Here is a 15783-nt window from a genome sequence, read left to right as displayed (position 1 = left end):
TCCCAAATTTGATGAAAACTGCAAACCCCCAAATCTAAAAAGCCCAATGAATCCCAAACAGAATAAACAAAAATCACACCAGTACATAGATCATAATAAAATTACTGAAATCCAGTAATAAAGTGAAACTCTTAAAGTGAGCCACAGGGGGAAAAGACACATTACATCAGAATATGCATATACAAGGTATTTTAACCAAATGAAATGAAAATATATCAAATTGTATGGAATGCAGAAAACACATAGCATGAAATACACTAGGAAAAAAGAAAGATCTAAAATCAATGATCTAATCTTCTACTTTAAGATGCTAGAAAAACAGCAAAATAATCCCAAAGTAAGTACAAGGGAGGAAATAAAAACACGAGCAGAAATCAGTAAAACAGACTGGAGATGGATGGTGGCAATGGTTGCACAACAACGTGAATGTACTTAATGCCGCTGAACTGTGCACTTAAAAATGGTCACAATTATAAATTTTGTTATATGTTTTACCACACTTTTTTAAAAATAAAATTAATAAAGAATTTATTAAAGATTCAATAAAGTTAAAAAGAGCAACACAACAGAGAAAACATCACCTAAACTAAAAGAAGTCACATTCGAGAGTTGGATCTAACTGATGGCAGTCAATGGTTGCCTGCGGAAGGGGGCGGAGAATGACTGGGGAAGGCTCAGGAAAGTTTCTGAAGTGCTGGAAATGTTTTCTCTCTTCATTGTGGTGATGGTGGTTACATGGGGTAGTCAGCTGGCTGTCAACTCATCAGACTATACACTTGAAATGGGTGCATGTTATTCTATCTAATTTCCACCTCAGTAGTGGTGAAAAAAGCATTTCTGGGGGGAACAAAGGTATAAACAAGATGGGACTGAGTCACTCCTAGGCAGGAACAAACCACTCCAGCAGCCTGGACTATGCTGACTATGTACTAGAAAAGGATGCAGTTACACACACACCAGTGAGCTAGACTTGACACATTCCTGTTCGCATATAATAATCATAGGTGCCGTGCGGGCAATAATCGCAGTGTACGGTGAACAGCCCTTCCTCGGAAATTCTTACTGGGGATCCCAGCCTCAACGTGCCTGAGCCGATGAACCCAGGAGCTGAGGCCGGCAAGGATCAGCTCCACAGGCAAGTGCAGTTCTAGTGGTTCTCTGATGAAGCAATCCTTGACCACTGCCTTGGCAAGCCTACATGTGGAAAAATACACACACCCCTCTGTGCCAAAAGATAAGGTGATCTACTTCCTATGAATTGGGGCAGCCTGTCTGGAGAAGCAACTTTGACTAGGCCAATCAAAACTACGTACACACCTTCTGACCCACTTAATCTCCATCCTGGGAATCAATTCCAGGAAATAATTTCCCTCTTTTCCCCACAGGGAAGAATCTGTATTACAGAAAACTAATCACTGCATCCTTATCTAGGATAGCAACAAAAAAAAAAAAAAAAAAAAAAGGAAACAACCTAAATGTCCAATACAGGAATTTCCACAAATACAATCAGAAAGAAAGACGATTATAGCAACCTGGAATGTTCTATAAGAGATGATGCTGATAAGGAAAGACAGACTCCAGGACCGCAAGGAGGCTCTCACAAGACTATGAAACTATGTGTGACCGCAGACAGGAGAACGGAGCATGGAGAAGGGGATGGAATACAGCTGAGATGCTTTAGTATAGCATGTCCACGCAATTACAAAAGCTTATTAAATAAAACCTGAAGAGGTAAAAGGTACCACTTCTTCTCAGCAGTGAAAATGAAGACACTACACACATTACTAAAACACTAGACTCTTCCTTTTTGTGTGCATTAATTACCAAGGGATGGAAGAGGAGAAACCATCTGCACCAGACCTGACATCAGGCCTTGGGTCTGACAGGACATGGACAGAGCCCAGCTCACACAAGGGCCGTTCTCTAAGGCCAGAAGGATCCAGAGACAACAGCCCAGGCAGGAGGTGCTGATTTCCCCGCCTCTTCCCTCCCCCATCAAAGGAGGTACAAAATAAAGACCAGAGAAAAAGAATAAGACTCTGGCCCACAAACCTGCTGTAACAGGGGCGGCGGGGAGGGAGCTAACGGTTAAGTCCTTCCCCATCAAACTCGCTTTGCCTCTCTCGTGTAGGGTGACCACATGTCCCCGTTTGCCTGGGGCAAAGACCTGTTGTTGTTCTGGCAAAATTCCTACTAACCTCTCTTTCATTCTTAAGTTTCCCGATTTGGACCATAAACTACACATTCGCCCTACTCATGGGAGGCCTCTGACTTTGAAGGAAGGGGCCGCCAGCCAGGCTGATCAGAGCACCAATGCCCTGGGCTCTCCTCTCACTCAGAAACAGGAGGCACACAGGCTCAGGCGCTAACTCCTGCGTCTCACAAGCAGGGACGCAGCGGCTCAGCCCTGCCGTCCCTGAGGAAGGCAAGGGCAGGGTGCTCTCTCAGGGACACAGGCTTACTGTCTGTGCTCACAACAGGGCTCAGTGCTTCACTTTTAATCCGCCTCTGAAATAGATCCAAGCAAGGGCTTTATCCGAATCTTTGCAGATTAAAACTGCTGGTGGTGGGAAGCAGTCCTGGCGTGGCTGACATCATCCGACTCGTCCTTCTAGAGGACTCACTCAGGAAAACCAGGAAAGCGCAAATTCTCTGTGGAACCAGATGGGGTGAGACGACCAAAGGGCTATATCTGGCTCCTCCAACTACACCTCTCCCTGCCTCCCTTCCGCTGCAAGTCAAGTGAGATTTGTTTTTTTTAATTTAAATTGTGGTAAAGTATCCATAACATAACATTAATCATATTTACGTGTACAGCTTAGTGGCATTAAGTACACTCAGTGTTATGCAACCATCACCACCATCCACAGAACTTTTCAGCTTGCAAAACTGACACTCTACCTATTAAACAATAACGTCCTCTTCTCCCTTCCCCCCACCTGGCAGCCACCATTCTACTTTCTGCTTTCTGTTTCTATGAATTTGACTACTCTAGGTACCTCATATAAGTGGAATCATACCGCACGTGTCCCTTTGTCACTGGCTTATTATATTGAGCATAAAGTTCTCAAGGTTCATCCATGTTGTAGCATGTGACAGAACTATCTTCCTCTTGAAGGTTGAATAATATTCCGTTGCATGTATAGACCACATTCTGTTCATCCATTCATCGGTCGGTAGCTACCTGGGCCGTTTCTCGCTTTTCGCTACTGTGAACAAGGCTATGACCATGGATGCGCCATATCTCTTCATGATCCTGCTTCCAATTCTTTTGGGTATGTGACCAGAAGCGGAACTGCTGGGTCATACAGTAATTCTATTTTTTAACTTTCCAAGGGCCCACCGCACTATTTTCCATAGCAGCTGCACCACTTTATATTCTCACCGACAGGGCACAAGGGTTCCTTCCAATCTCTCCCCATCCTCGCCAACATCTGTTATTTTCTGTTTTTTCATATTAGCTATCCTCATGGGTGCAAAGATAACGGTATGTCTCTGTGGTTTTGATTTGCATTTTCCTAAGTCAAAATGAGATTCTGCACTAGAAACGGGTCTAACACAGCCAAAGAATGATCATAATGAAAACAATAAAAAAGGTAAAAAGCGCAGTGTCTTTTCATTTTCCACTGCTGAGAAGAAAGTGGTACCTTTTTCCTCGTCAGATTTTATTTAGTGCCCTCAAAACGCTGTGCAGGCTGCAGCACCGTTTCCCTGACGTCCCTGTGCCCAGCATCCCACGGAGCCCAGCTCAATGTTCACTCGGAACAACACGCAGCCCAAAGAGAGACACAGACACCAGCGACATCCACGTTTCTCACCCCTAGTGCGTATTATCATTACTGCCCTCTTGGGAAAAACTCAGCCCCGAAATCGGAGGGAGAGAAGCTTTAAAAAACAGAGTGTTATAGGTGTGTCATACAGAAAGTTACTGTGAAAATCATTCTGAACAGGACAAACCTCTGCTAAATAAAACCTGTGCTTGTTCCAGCACTGAGAATTGGTCAAAGAAACAACAGGTTGCCTTCTGCATATTCAAACCTGCCTGCTGAGCCCACGGCCCCCATCAATTCTGCTCCACACCTCAATTCTGCTGCTCCACTGCTCATTGTTAATTCATCAAGACAAAACAAACACTATAAAAACCCTGTGCAAAACTATTTCATCTGTGCTTTGCTTCAAAATATGGGGGGGGGGGGGGAGGGTTATGATGCTTATGAATTAAACAATCGGATGAGTTGGTAATTTTTGAAGCTAGGTGATAGACCACGGGGGCATTCATTTTATGATTCTATTTTTGTATTTTTCTCCATTTAAAAAAGAGAATTTCTCTAAGGAGTCAAGGGCTTGGTATATCATTTCAGACATTTTCAGCAAAACTGTGAGGCAGGCAGCAGGCAGGTGAGATCAGTATTTCACAATGAAAAGGCTTATCAAGGTCACTAGTTCAGGTAAGAATTCGGACTGACCTCTCCCCACCCCCCAGGAGCCTCCCCGTCCCTGAGGGCTCTGTACCCCAATTCTGAGGCCCCATTCCACACGCCCAACTCCTGTGTATATGACAGCAAATCACCGCCAAGAGCCCAGCAGGGAAGGGCCGGTAACCTCCCCATCCAGGCACCTGGCCTGCCTGGCCTCCCGCTCTCCACTTCCCCCAGCTCTCCCAGGCCTCATTTTCCTGACTGTTCCTTTTTGTCCCTTCCTGTTCTGCCCCAGTGCACACTAACTGAAAAATGATGAACTCCCAAGCACAGGCATTGCCAATTCTGCAAAACGACGATAGTGCTGCAGCATCCTTCAATCACCAAACAGACCGCTACAATTCTGAATTCAAAACTCCACTATTTGAACTTGGTAGCACCTGGCAAGTGAGTAAAGCTTCCCCAACGCTAAGAATCTGTTCTAGAAAGCTCTGAGACACAGAGACACCAGGGCCCTCGGCCGCAGTGGAAAAGTTTCACTGTAGCTGCAAAGGTCAGGATGAGAGCCTGAGGTCAAGGCCCAAGGCCAAGCAAGCCCAGCTGGCGGCGGGGATGACAGCTGGGTGTACAAGTGTCCAAAGCAGGAGGTTGCCTGCCTAGGCCAGGTGGCCTCCACCGTACACCTGGCTGAGGAGTGGGGACTCCAGGTGGAACAAAAGGCTCCCTGCAGACAGAAGCAATGCAGGTCTGGGAAGCCACACATCTCCAGGCTGGGACAGCCAGTCCTCCCCTCAGGAGGGTCCCACAGGAACCACATCAAACAACCAGCACTGCCCTACTTCAGGGAAAACAATAAGGTTGGTGAAAAGTAGGCCAAGCACAGGAAGAGACCTGGGATGAATGGCCACGCATTGAATCCCATCCTGTCTCTCCAGGACAGAAAACCCCCAAAACTTTGAGATAAATCTTCAGGAGATGAGGCCGTGTAATTAAGGGTGAAGGGCTGACAAGTCTGCCTTGTTTCCAAGAGTTCCAGTCCTAATAACTCTGTGCAGTGACAGACGGTTACTAGATTTACTATGGTGTCACTTCATAAGGTACATAAATGTGGAATCACTATGTTGTAGACCAGAAACTAATACGATATTGTATGCCAACTACAGTTAAAAATAAATTTAAAGAAAAAAAACTTCCAGTCCAACTAGGAAATGCCAAAATCCAGTAGAGGCCAAGTGTGGTCCTTCATTCTGTCCCTCCTTCTCCACCTGCCCCCCACGCAGACACTGAGAAATGATGCTTGCTTAATGGTTTTAAAAGCCTCTGTGCACGATCACGTCCTCCGGGGCAGAATCAGTCTGCCTGGACCAATCTCACGGGCAGCACACACATGCTCTACCTCCTGTAGCCCTGGACCATTTCCAGCCAGTGCCCAACTATTCTGCTCCTCTCTAAGGCAAGAGTCCTTGAAAGAACTGTCCTGAGTCACCAGTCTCCACTTCCTCATGTCTCACTGGCTCCTCAGACAACTGCAGGTGGGGTTCGGTCCCCCCCAGAGCACAAAGCAGCTCTAGTCAACATCACCGACAACCTCTACCTTGTCAAACCCAGTGACAAGTTCCTGTCCTCATCCTGCTTCCCCTGCCTGTGGTACAGCTGACTGTTCCTTTCTACTTGAAAGGCTTCCTCCTCTCAAGCCTTCCATGACACAAATCTCCAGGTCTTCCTTTTACCTCCGGCCACTCACTCCCAGCCCGTTTTGGAGTGGACCCTCCCCCTCAACCCCACCTCCATCACCCCAGGGCTCGGTGCCCAGACTCTCCCTCAGTGAGCTCACCCAGGCCACCCCTTCCTCTGATGGCGGTCCAGACTTGCATCTCCAGGATGGTCACTGACACAGGAAACTGACAGCTCCATGTAACTGGCTAAGAGGCCATTTCAAACCCTTCTGCTCCAAAATTCCATCTCAGGACATGGTACCACCATTCATCCCCTCACTCTGAAAAATCATTCCAAAATCAGATCACACCATCCCACATATAACTTACCAAGAGTTACTGTAATTAGTAGAAACTAACTTCAAGTACTTGTGAGAACTGCACGGTCCTCCACGCCCTGGCTCCTTCGTGCCTCTGTCCTCACCTGTGTCCCCTGTCCCCTGTCCTTACTGGGCTCTAGCCACATCACCTTGCATATATATGCCAAGCTCATCCCTGCCTCAGTCCTCTGTATTACAAATGCTGCTCACCCTGCAAGATGCTTTCTCCCCCAGACCCCCCGTGGCTGCCTCTTCACTCATACTCAGCTCTCAGCCCGCAAGTCACCTGCTCAGAATGGCCTTCCTGACCCCAGCCAAGGAGCTTCCTCCCTGCTCTGTTGCTTTGGGCAAAACACAAGCACCACAGGGCAGGGCTTCACGCCCTTGTACAGTCTTACCTCGCAGAGCCTAGAACAGGACCTGACCCACAGGCAGAAGCACACAAAATACTCTGCCGCCGATGTGACATTGGGGTGTGACTGGGGCAGAGAGGGGAGGAGACAGACACACATCTGGGCCAGAGACCCAAGCCTTCCTGAACCCCCAGGGTGCAGCAGGAGCCCCTCAGTCTGGTTTTCAATCACCCTGGCCTTCCCCATCACAGCACTTAAGGGTCCATTTTATAATTGTTGCTAGGGCTGGGCTCATCAACTCCGCCCACCGACCCTTCCAGAACCTCAAGGGGCCTAGCAAGTCAAAAGTATGTGAAGCATCATGATTTCCTAAATAAAGGACTGAGCAAGGGAACGCAGCGGCTTGCATGCACTCACCCAGAAGACGATGTTGTAACTGAAGAGGAGGTACTTGTACCAGCAGCTGACCTCAGCATTAGAGTATCTATAATAGTGCATCTTCTGAGAAGCAGGATCTGTGGAGAGACGTGGCAGCGATGAGGTGGCAGGTTCAGTTTCAACACATCTCCCCAAAACCTGCTTCCCAAGGAAAGAACAAAGGTAGGGCTCATACACACACTCCAGAAATCTCCAAATTGTTTCCCTGTGTTCTTTCATTCATCCAGGCACAGGTTTACTGTATCAACGTGAGCTATAGGTTAGGCAAAAATCAGGTTAAATCAACTTTCCAAAAACAGCCAAAAGAATAGAGGAGACTTTTGGAAAGAATGGAGAATGGTGTGATTTTCAGTGTCTCCTAAATACCAGGACTTCTGCTTGGAGCCTTCCCAAACATTTATCTCATCACCTCTCCATTGGGTATGGATTTTTCTGCTTCACAGTGGAGGAAACAGGAGTTCGGAAAGGTCATGTGACTCCAAGGATAAGAAAAAGATGGCAGGCCCAGGATCTGAACCAAGGACGGGGGATTCCACGGGGCGGCAGGTGGGAGAATATTTCATGCTCCGTGTTCTTTCCACCTACCACTGCCTGGGGCAGGGCAGCCAGGACTTCAGAGGGCCACATGAAGAAACAGGGGCTTGGGAAGAAGAGAGAAAGGCCAGGTTTGGACATAGTCTAACAGTGGCCAATAAAGAAAAGCCAGAAATAAGGCTCCATGTTCGTTCATCTAAGCTTTTCGGAGACAACCTCCCAAGCGCATGGCTTACAGAGGCAAGGAAGGTGGAGCACCCTGGCCTGGGTAGAGAGAGCCCATGAGCCCAGCATTCACACCACTCCTTCCTCCTCTTCCTCCCCTGCTTACCCTCCCGGCCACCCCACCCCCACCCACCCCCACCCACAGAGACACTGTTTTGGCCCCCTGGGGCTGTAGTAAAGCTTAAAGTACAGAACACTGAAAGCTGCACAGAGTGGGGGGGGGGCACTCTTTCTTATCTGTCTCCATCCCCCAAAGCTTCTCACAGAATCCTACAAAAAGGAGGTGCCCTTGAAGGAGAATTCGCAGGGCCTGACCCACCTTTACTACTTTCCTTGCTGAACCCAAGGGTAATCCAGGTGAACCCCTAACTCTCCACCACCCGGGGAGGGGGAAGGAGCGCAGTGCCTCACGCTGACCCACGGGCGTGTAGCATCTGAGGCTTACAGGGGCATGCTCACCCCCAGCCAGGGGCATGCTCACCCCCAGCCCCTCTGTTTGCCCTCCACTTCCCAGGGTGAGAAGAGGGGCAAAACATAACAGGGCCTGAGGCAAAAACAAACCAGGCTGCACCAAAATCCGTTCCTGTGAGGCAGCCTCTGTGGCCCGGCTGCTGCTCTGTGACGTTCTGAGAAAGTGGTGTCCGGCGGGACACACAACCACACCCCCTGCAGATGGGGCCACGACTGCTCCACCATCCTTCCCCCAGAGGAGAATCAACAGGCACAGCCTGGACACCATTCACTCATGCCCTCCCTCCAAAAGGGATAGGAGAGTGGCCAACGCCCTGCTGGGAGAGCCAGGCCTGTCTAGCCCCCAACACCAGCCAGGGAGGAGACAGTAACACAGCAGCCCCCTCGCACCTCCACATTCCACCATCAGAACAGCACGTCCACAAAAGTGCCCTCCAAGAATGAGTGTGACCACAGCCGTGAAGGACACGACTGGACACAAGGACACACAGGAGGCCTGAGCACAGCCTGGACCACAGTGGCCGCAGGGAGAGGAGCGGGGCTCCCAGTCAGACCCCTGCCCCCGGCAGCACAGCCTGACCCTGGGCAAGTCCCTGCCCTCTGAGGGCCTCGGCCTCCTCGACTAAGACAGGGCTCCTAGTGGCCAATCCTTAGTGTCACTGGTGTGGAGACCAGCTGGCAGCATCAGAATCACTGATTCTCAATACCGATTTCTGGACGTTTCTGGAGATTCTGCTATGTTGTAGGTCTGGGTTGGGGCCCGGAAATTACATTTTTGACAGATTCCCCAGGTGGTTCTGATGTGCCCAATAGACCAGGTATCGGGCACCAAGAGCTGTGGTCCTGTGGGGTCCTGCACAGGTGGAAGGACCCCATTAGCTATGGGGCAGCACACAGACAGGTGTGGCAGGGCTGCCTCCTGTTGGGCAACCAGCTAAAGGTAACCAACACTCACCCATTTGTTTCACAGATAGCGAAGCCCCAAAGCACTGCTTTGTTTTGTATTCCTAGCTACACAGGGCTAGATTCATGCATATAGGGGGGGAAACATGTTTCTAACTAAAACTCAAGTAAGTTTATCACAGAAAACAGCCAACTTTGTTAGAAATGCCCTACGGAGCAGGAAAATATTCTACCTCATAGAAACCCTGTTACTTTATTTGGACAAGACAATCCTGTTTCTTGGCATGCCAAATGCACTCCGCCCCCACCATGGTTTCTAGAGAAGCCTGGAAGGTAGAGTAGGTGGCCGTGCCCTCCATGGAACTGGGCCGCAGAGAAGGGGGACAGCTGCTCAGGCATGGTACCCAAAGTTCAGGAATCCTAGAAGGTGTTCTTTGGACATCACTTAACCTAACCATAGTAGAGAAGTCTCCCAAAAGCTTTGAAGTAGGAAGCAAAGTGAGACTCCCTCCTTTCTCCAAAGGAGAAAACAAAGAAGCCAGGTAATTAGCACATGTCTGTCTGTCTTTCCCAGTACAGGCAGCCTTGTTCCTGCCCCCTGCCTGGGCCTTCGGAAGACGATTATCCTGAGGTGACACAAGGACTGTCAAGATCCCTCGTGTCCTTCCAATCTTTCGTGAAGCATGGAGAACACGGAGAGGCCACAGGGGGCGTCAGGGGCACCCAGGCGGCAGGGCCATCACCCAGGGCAGGGCGATCTGCCACAGGGCACTGGCTTCCTCACCAGCTGCTTCCCCGACTTCCATGGTCTCCCGAGGCCTCGCCCCACAGACACACAACCACCCGGGAAACAACTCTGCTTTCACAGATGTCAGGGTCCATACACACACCCAGAGTATCTCAGTGACCATGACATAAACTCGAAGCCCTCACTTCCTGGTAACTTCAAACACTCAGAACTATACCAGCCAGGTCCACGCCAGGGAACAACTAGAGAGAAACACCCTAATCCTCCCTGAAATGATGTACTGAGCTCAGACAAGCCCCTTACACGCCTGCCACACACAAGTCAGAGCACTGGCACAGGCAGTTGTGCATTTCTGTTGAACCCTGTGAGGTCTAGGGGTGGGAATGGCCCAATGACACTTATTTTGCCACTCCAACCACAAAGGAGGAAACTGTTGAAGGGAAACAGTTTAGTCTTTCTTCACCCACTGTTGATTCCTCCCCATGGGAAGAGATGGCACACAACTGCCCAGTGAGAACTACCCCATCCAGACCCCTCCCCTTCCCCCAGCCCTCATGCTCTGCTGTTCTGTCCACCCAGATGAAGAAGCAGGTCCTGAATTTCAATGTCACCAGAAGAGCCTGGTCTCCCCGTAGGCACAGCCCAGAATTTAAACTGAAGGAGGTAATGGGAAGACTTCTTTGGACCCCAGCCTAAGCCACATCTGCCAACACAGGGCACGATGACCTTCGGTGTGGTGGGAATAAAAGCCATGCTAAGCTTCTGAGGTCTGGCTCGGTGGCTTCAGAAACTCAATGCAAGAAAAGCGACTGATGAGAACTACGGTACCGAGCCGCCAACCTGAGGGGCTAACTGCATCTACAAAGAACCCCAAGAAGGTGATAAAGGCAGCGGTGCTGAGACTAGAACCCAGACCTGACCACAAATTCAGCCAGAATAACTCCAAAGTGACTGTGGGTCCTTATTTGCTAAACCGAGTTACATCAGAGGAACTTAGCTCTCTACCAACGGATGATTACACACACACACACACACACACACACACACACACACACACACACACAGACTAAAAGTCTCAGTTTCCTAAAAGAAGATGGATAAACTGTGCACACATACTAATTATCACCACTAACTGAAAAGGACCTCCAAAAGTTATTTTGTGTTTTTGCATAGAAAAAAATGATCAGAAAAATGGAATTCCAAGTCCCCAAACCATCTCAACTCCAAAACTTATTAAAACGGAATCAAGCATTCATGTGGCAAAAGGAAGGCATGTGTTGGTCAAAAACCAACTTCTCAAAATAAGGGGAAAAGTTAGGATTACTTAAATGTTCAGATAGCTAGTTAGCACTCTGAGAGGAAGTCAAAATAAGCCAGAATCAACCTAAATATTAAAGCACATGTGCAGGCACGCACGTGAGTGCACATACACACACAAAAGAACAGTATTTCAAGCCTATATTAATCTTCACTTTTGAGCCAACAGGAAAAAAACAATCCAAAGTGCAAAAATATCAACATAACACAGATAAAAAGTTTTAAAGTTCCCATATAATTAAAAGTAACAAAACAAAACGGAAACACAAAAGTTATCTGCAGCTGTAGCAATTATGACAAAGAATGAATACCTACAACATACAAAATCTCAGACTTAATAAAACAAATACTCCAGTTTTAGACAAATGACAAAGAAATGGACATACTGAAATGGAAGGACAATATAATCAACAGATGGACAAATATTCTATGTCATCGGAAATGAAACTTAAAGACAATCCAGAGATACTATTTTACACTGTTTAGTTTAACAAAATAACCACCATTGTTGCTGGCAAGCCTGTGGTGAGGCTGGTACTTGCTGGTTACAGACTTTCAAACCCTCTCCCCCTACCCCCTGCCCCCAAAAAAGTGGTCAAACCCCTAATCCAATAAATTCATGACCAAGAATTTGCCTCAAGAAAATAAACCGAGAAGAAAAATATGCATTAAGTATGAAATCTGAACATCACGGTTTCAACTATGGAACAATTTGTAAGTAGGTGGTTAAAGAGCAAAATGGAACCTGAAAGCATGAAAATGGTTGCACGGGGTGGTGGATTTACAAGTGATTTTCCAAAAAGGTTTCCATTGTCACTTACCATTACCACCTCTGTATTATCAATGGAAATCGAGGCCATTGCTGGGGGGGAGGGGGGGAGCCTGCCTGGAGGATGCTGGTCTCCCCGTGTGACGACCTCAGCAGTCATGGTAAACAGGGCTTGTCTGCTTTGGGATTATACAGAGGATGCCAAAAAAATGTAAACGCATTTTAAGAAAGGAAAAAGCTGTATTAAAATTGTAATACTCAATATACACTGGTAACAAAAGATGAATACAAGTCATCTATATACATTTTTTTGGCACCCCCAGTATTCACCTGTAAGATTCCTTCTTCCTCCTCTCCCCCTCTTTTTAATTACGAAAGTAGCACAGGCTGAACCGTCAAATATTTAAATAATTCAACTGTGAAAAGTGACCTGGCAATGAGAAAGCACTCAACAATGGCTTTCAAATTTTTCACCATGGCCTATAGTAAGAAACACATTTAGCAAAACCAATCCAGTGTGCACACACTTGCAAACACAACTAAAATTGGTTTCAGGAAAAAAAATTCCTCTTATTAGATGACATGCATTCTAGACTCGCTGTCATTTCTTGTTTTTTGTTTTTTTTTTCCAAAATTATCTCTGTGCACAATCTAAGAATCAACTATTGTAAAAGCTGTGCTGAGAAAAACAGCAGATCCAATGCCAAGTCTTCCCCTTTCCCGGGAATACTTTCAACTTTTCGCTGATCTTGACATTGCTGAAGAGATCACAGGCCTAGCATGGCATCACTGCTACGAGAAGGCCTGACACCAAAGCTAGATTGAATACCTGATCTAATTGCAGTTTCTACCTCTCCCAGAAACATAATCTTAATCAGCCAATCTTGAATTTTCTGGTCAAGCACCAGTAAGGTGATCTGTCACAAAGGCTCTCTCAGTACCTCCGCCCAGGAAAGAGGCAATCTGCATGATTAAAAACCCTTCCCTTTTCTGCCCGCAAAGAAAAGCAGTACAGGCCCCCAAATAATCCTTTCTTTTCTTAATACCTCCCTTGCCCCACTTTTCTTCCTATAAAAACCTTCCATTTTGTACAACTCCTCAGAGCGCCCTTCTAGTTCATGAATCAGGATGCTGCCTGATTCAGGAATCGTTTAATGCAGCCAATTAGATCTTCAAATGTACTTGGTGGAATTTTGTTTAACACTGTGTATACCCCAAACATCTCTTTAAAATTTCTGTATATAGTACGCTTACATTACTACTCCTGGTTTTCCAGTTTTAGTTATTCCCTCTCCACTTCCTCTCCGGGAAGAGCAAGATATAACAACTCTCTTTACACCCCTACAAACCACCTCTACCCCCAAACCACTGCGTCAAACGTCTTTCCTGTATCTCCAGTCCCATTGTAAACTGTAGCTCTGGCTAGAGTAATTTTCAGTTTACATTATTACTACGACTACGTGAGTCATCAGAGTGAGCCACATAAACCATGATTACTTTTCCTGTACAACTTTTAGCTCTCTGGGGGTAATAATTCTTTTATGTTTTCTGTTTGCTTAATTTTCTAGGATTTTATCAATATTCAATCCCAAATTCAAAACCAGTTGTCCAAATCTCTCATTCACATCAGATGTTCTATTTTTACTTCTTCCAGATATCTCTCCTGAAGTTTTCTGAGCTGCTTCCATCCAGACTGTGCACAGAATTCCTTTTATCTCATTTGGGATACAGCTTATCAGACATCTAACCTTTGCTCACCTTTGTGGAGAAACCCTTCATGGCAAAAGTTAAGGTTTTCAGCCCCTGGATGTCTGAAATCTGAAAATATCTTTATTCTTTTTACCTTCATTCTTGAATAAGATTGGCTGTGTGGAGAATTCCAAGATGGGAATCAATTACACGGAGAATGAGGTTAGCCACTGCTCCACGAGCATCTTCTACATTCCCAGGTATTGCGAAGCCCCAAACCACTCAGATTCCTGACCTTTGTATCCGACCTGTTACCTTTCGCTCTGCAAACTTGCAGGTTTATCCCTTTCTCCCCAGCATACTGATCTGGGCCTATCTTCATCCACTTGGCTCAACTTTTGATGAGCCTTTCTGATATGGAAACCAATTCCTTCTCTTCTAGGAAATTTTTTTCTTGATGATTTTCCCACTTGTCCCACTTGTGTTGTTTTCTGTTCTCTTTTTGTAACTCCTTCCTATTAGTAGATATGGGAATCCTGGCGGACCCTTTCGTTTTCTTACCTGTTCTGCTCTATTATCCATCCCTTCATTTTCTTTATCTATTTTCTGTAAGACTCCTTCACCTTTATCTTTTAATAATTCTATTGATAGTTTTGCTATGACTTTATTTTTTTAACTTTTAGTACTTTTCTGTTTTCTGAATTTTTTATAGTATCCTGTTCTTATTTCATAGAGACAATATTTCTGTTATCTCTTAGAAAATGTCTAATTTTTTTCAAAATGTTCTTCTCTCTAAATAGAATATTTCACTTAAGTTGCTTTTTTTTCCTGTTTGTTTTGCTTCTCTTCCTGTTAGGCACTTCCTTCAGATGTCAAGCATTCTTGGTAAACCTCATGATTAGTTAATCCTCATGACTAAGAATGAATGTCTAAGAACTAACTGGAAGGGCTGAGTCCTTTGGCAGGTGAGTCTGTGCAGGGTGATCTGGTTGGACCATTTGCTGTGAAATTCCCGTTTTCAGCATCTTTAGTTCTTTATTCTTAGGCCAGTCAGGTTCCCCAGTGAAAGCTCTTTTAATCCCTCGCCTGGAAGGTATGGGGCTGGCTGTCAGTGCTCTAGAAGCCACGTGGGGGCAGAAGGCCGGGCAATGGAGACGGTCTTCATAGGAACCGCCGAGAGCACCTGGAGTCTCCAGACCCTTGGTTTTCCCTTCTGTAGAATAAATCTCCAATGTCCAGCTACAGAGGAAAGGCAATCACCACCATGGCGGAAGGAAAGGGATCTAGGTATCTAACCACATCAATTGTTTTCAAACAATTCTTGTATTTAGCCACCTCTGACGCTCCTTCCCTCCTCTACTCACCACCCCTCCCCCCCACCAATAATAATACAGTGGTACCTCAGTTTTCTAACGTAATCCGTTCTGGAAGACCGTTTGAGTTCTGAAATGTTCGAAACCGAGGCACAGTTTCCCCATAGAAAGTAACGCAAAATGGATTAATCCACTCCAGACCTTGAAAATCAACCCCTAAAACTGCAAATTTCGCATGAATTTTACTATCTAATGATACCATAGATCCATAAAATTTACAGCGTTTGTAAATCAAAATGTTCGTCAATGGAGACGTTCGAAAACCGAGGTCCCACTGTAAGGTGACACCAACACCTACATTTTAAACTGGGTAACTCATCCATCTAGTCCTGGTTTGCAGATGCTTTCTTGCTGTCGTCTCCTCTCCCCTTCTCCCCATCCTCACAGATTGATTCCTTTTATTAAAATTCCCTTTGACTGATTCCTTTTTTAAAAATTCCCTTTATCTTAACTAGTGTAGGGTTTTAGGACAAAGTATAATTTATAACCATATAAAAGGGCAAAAAAGAC

At 46.3% G+C, this 15783-nt stretch overlaps 1 protein-coding gene across 7 annotated transcripts in view; it reads right to left on the bottom strand.

Moving 5' to 3' along the window:
- TSPAN14 (tetraspanin 14) overlaps window positions 1-15783 on the bottom strand; it is a 53264-nt gene that overhangs the window by 18926 nt on the left and 18555 nt on the right. For 4 of the 7 annotated variants that reach the window (XM_019749491.3, XM_019749492.3, XM_019749489.3 and 1 more), the window contains one exon: window positions 7224-7321. In XM_019749491.3, coding sequence (XP_019605050.1) covers window positions 7224-7304 — 81 coding nt within the window. In that variant the 5' untranslated portion in view covers window positions 7305-7321. Of the gene's footprint in view, window positions 1-7223; window positions 7386-15783 lie in introns of all 7 variants that reach the window. The other 3 variants (XR_016018933.1, XM_019749490.3, XR_016018932.1) reach the window with 2 other exon arrangements.

The sequence above is a fragment of the Rhinolophus sinicus genome, chromosome 15 (assembly GCF_057876585.1).
Source record: "Rhinolophus sinicus isolate RSI-liver-muscle chromosome 15, RSI-T2T, whole genome shotgun sequence".
Taxonomy (NCBI): domain Eukaryota; kingdom Metazoa; phylum Chordata; class Mammalia; order Chiroptera; family Rhinolophidae; genus Rhinolophus; species Rhinolophus sinicus.
This window is presented reverse-complemented; position numbering and strand designations above follow the sequence as displayed.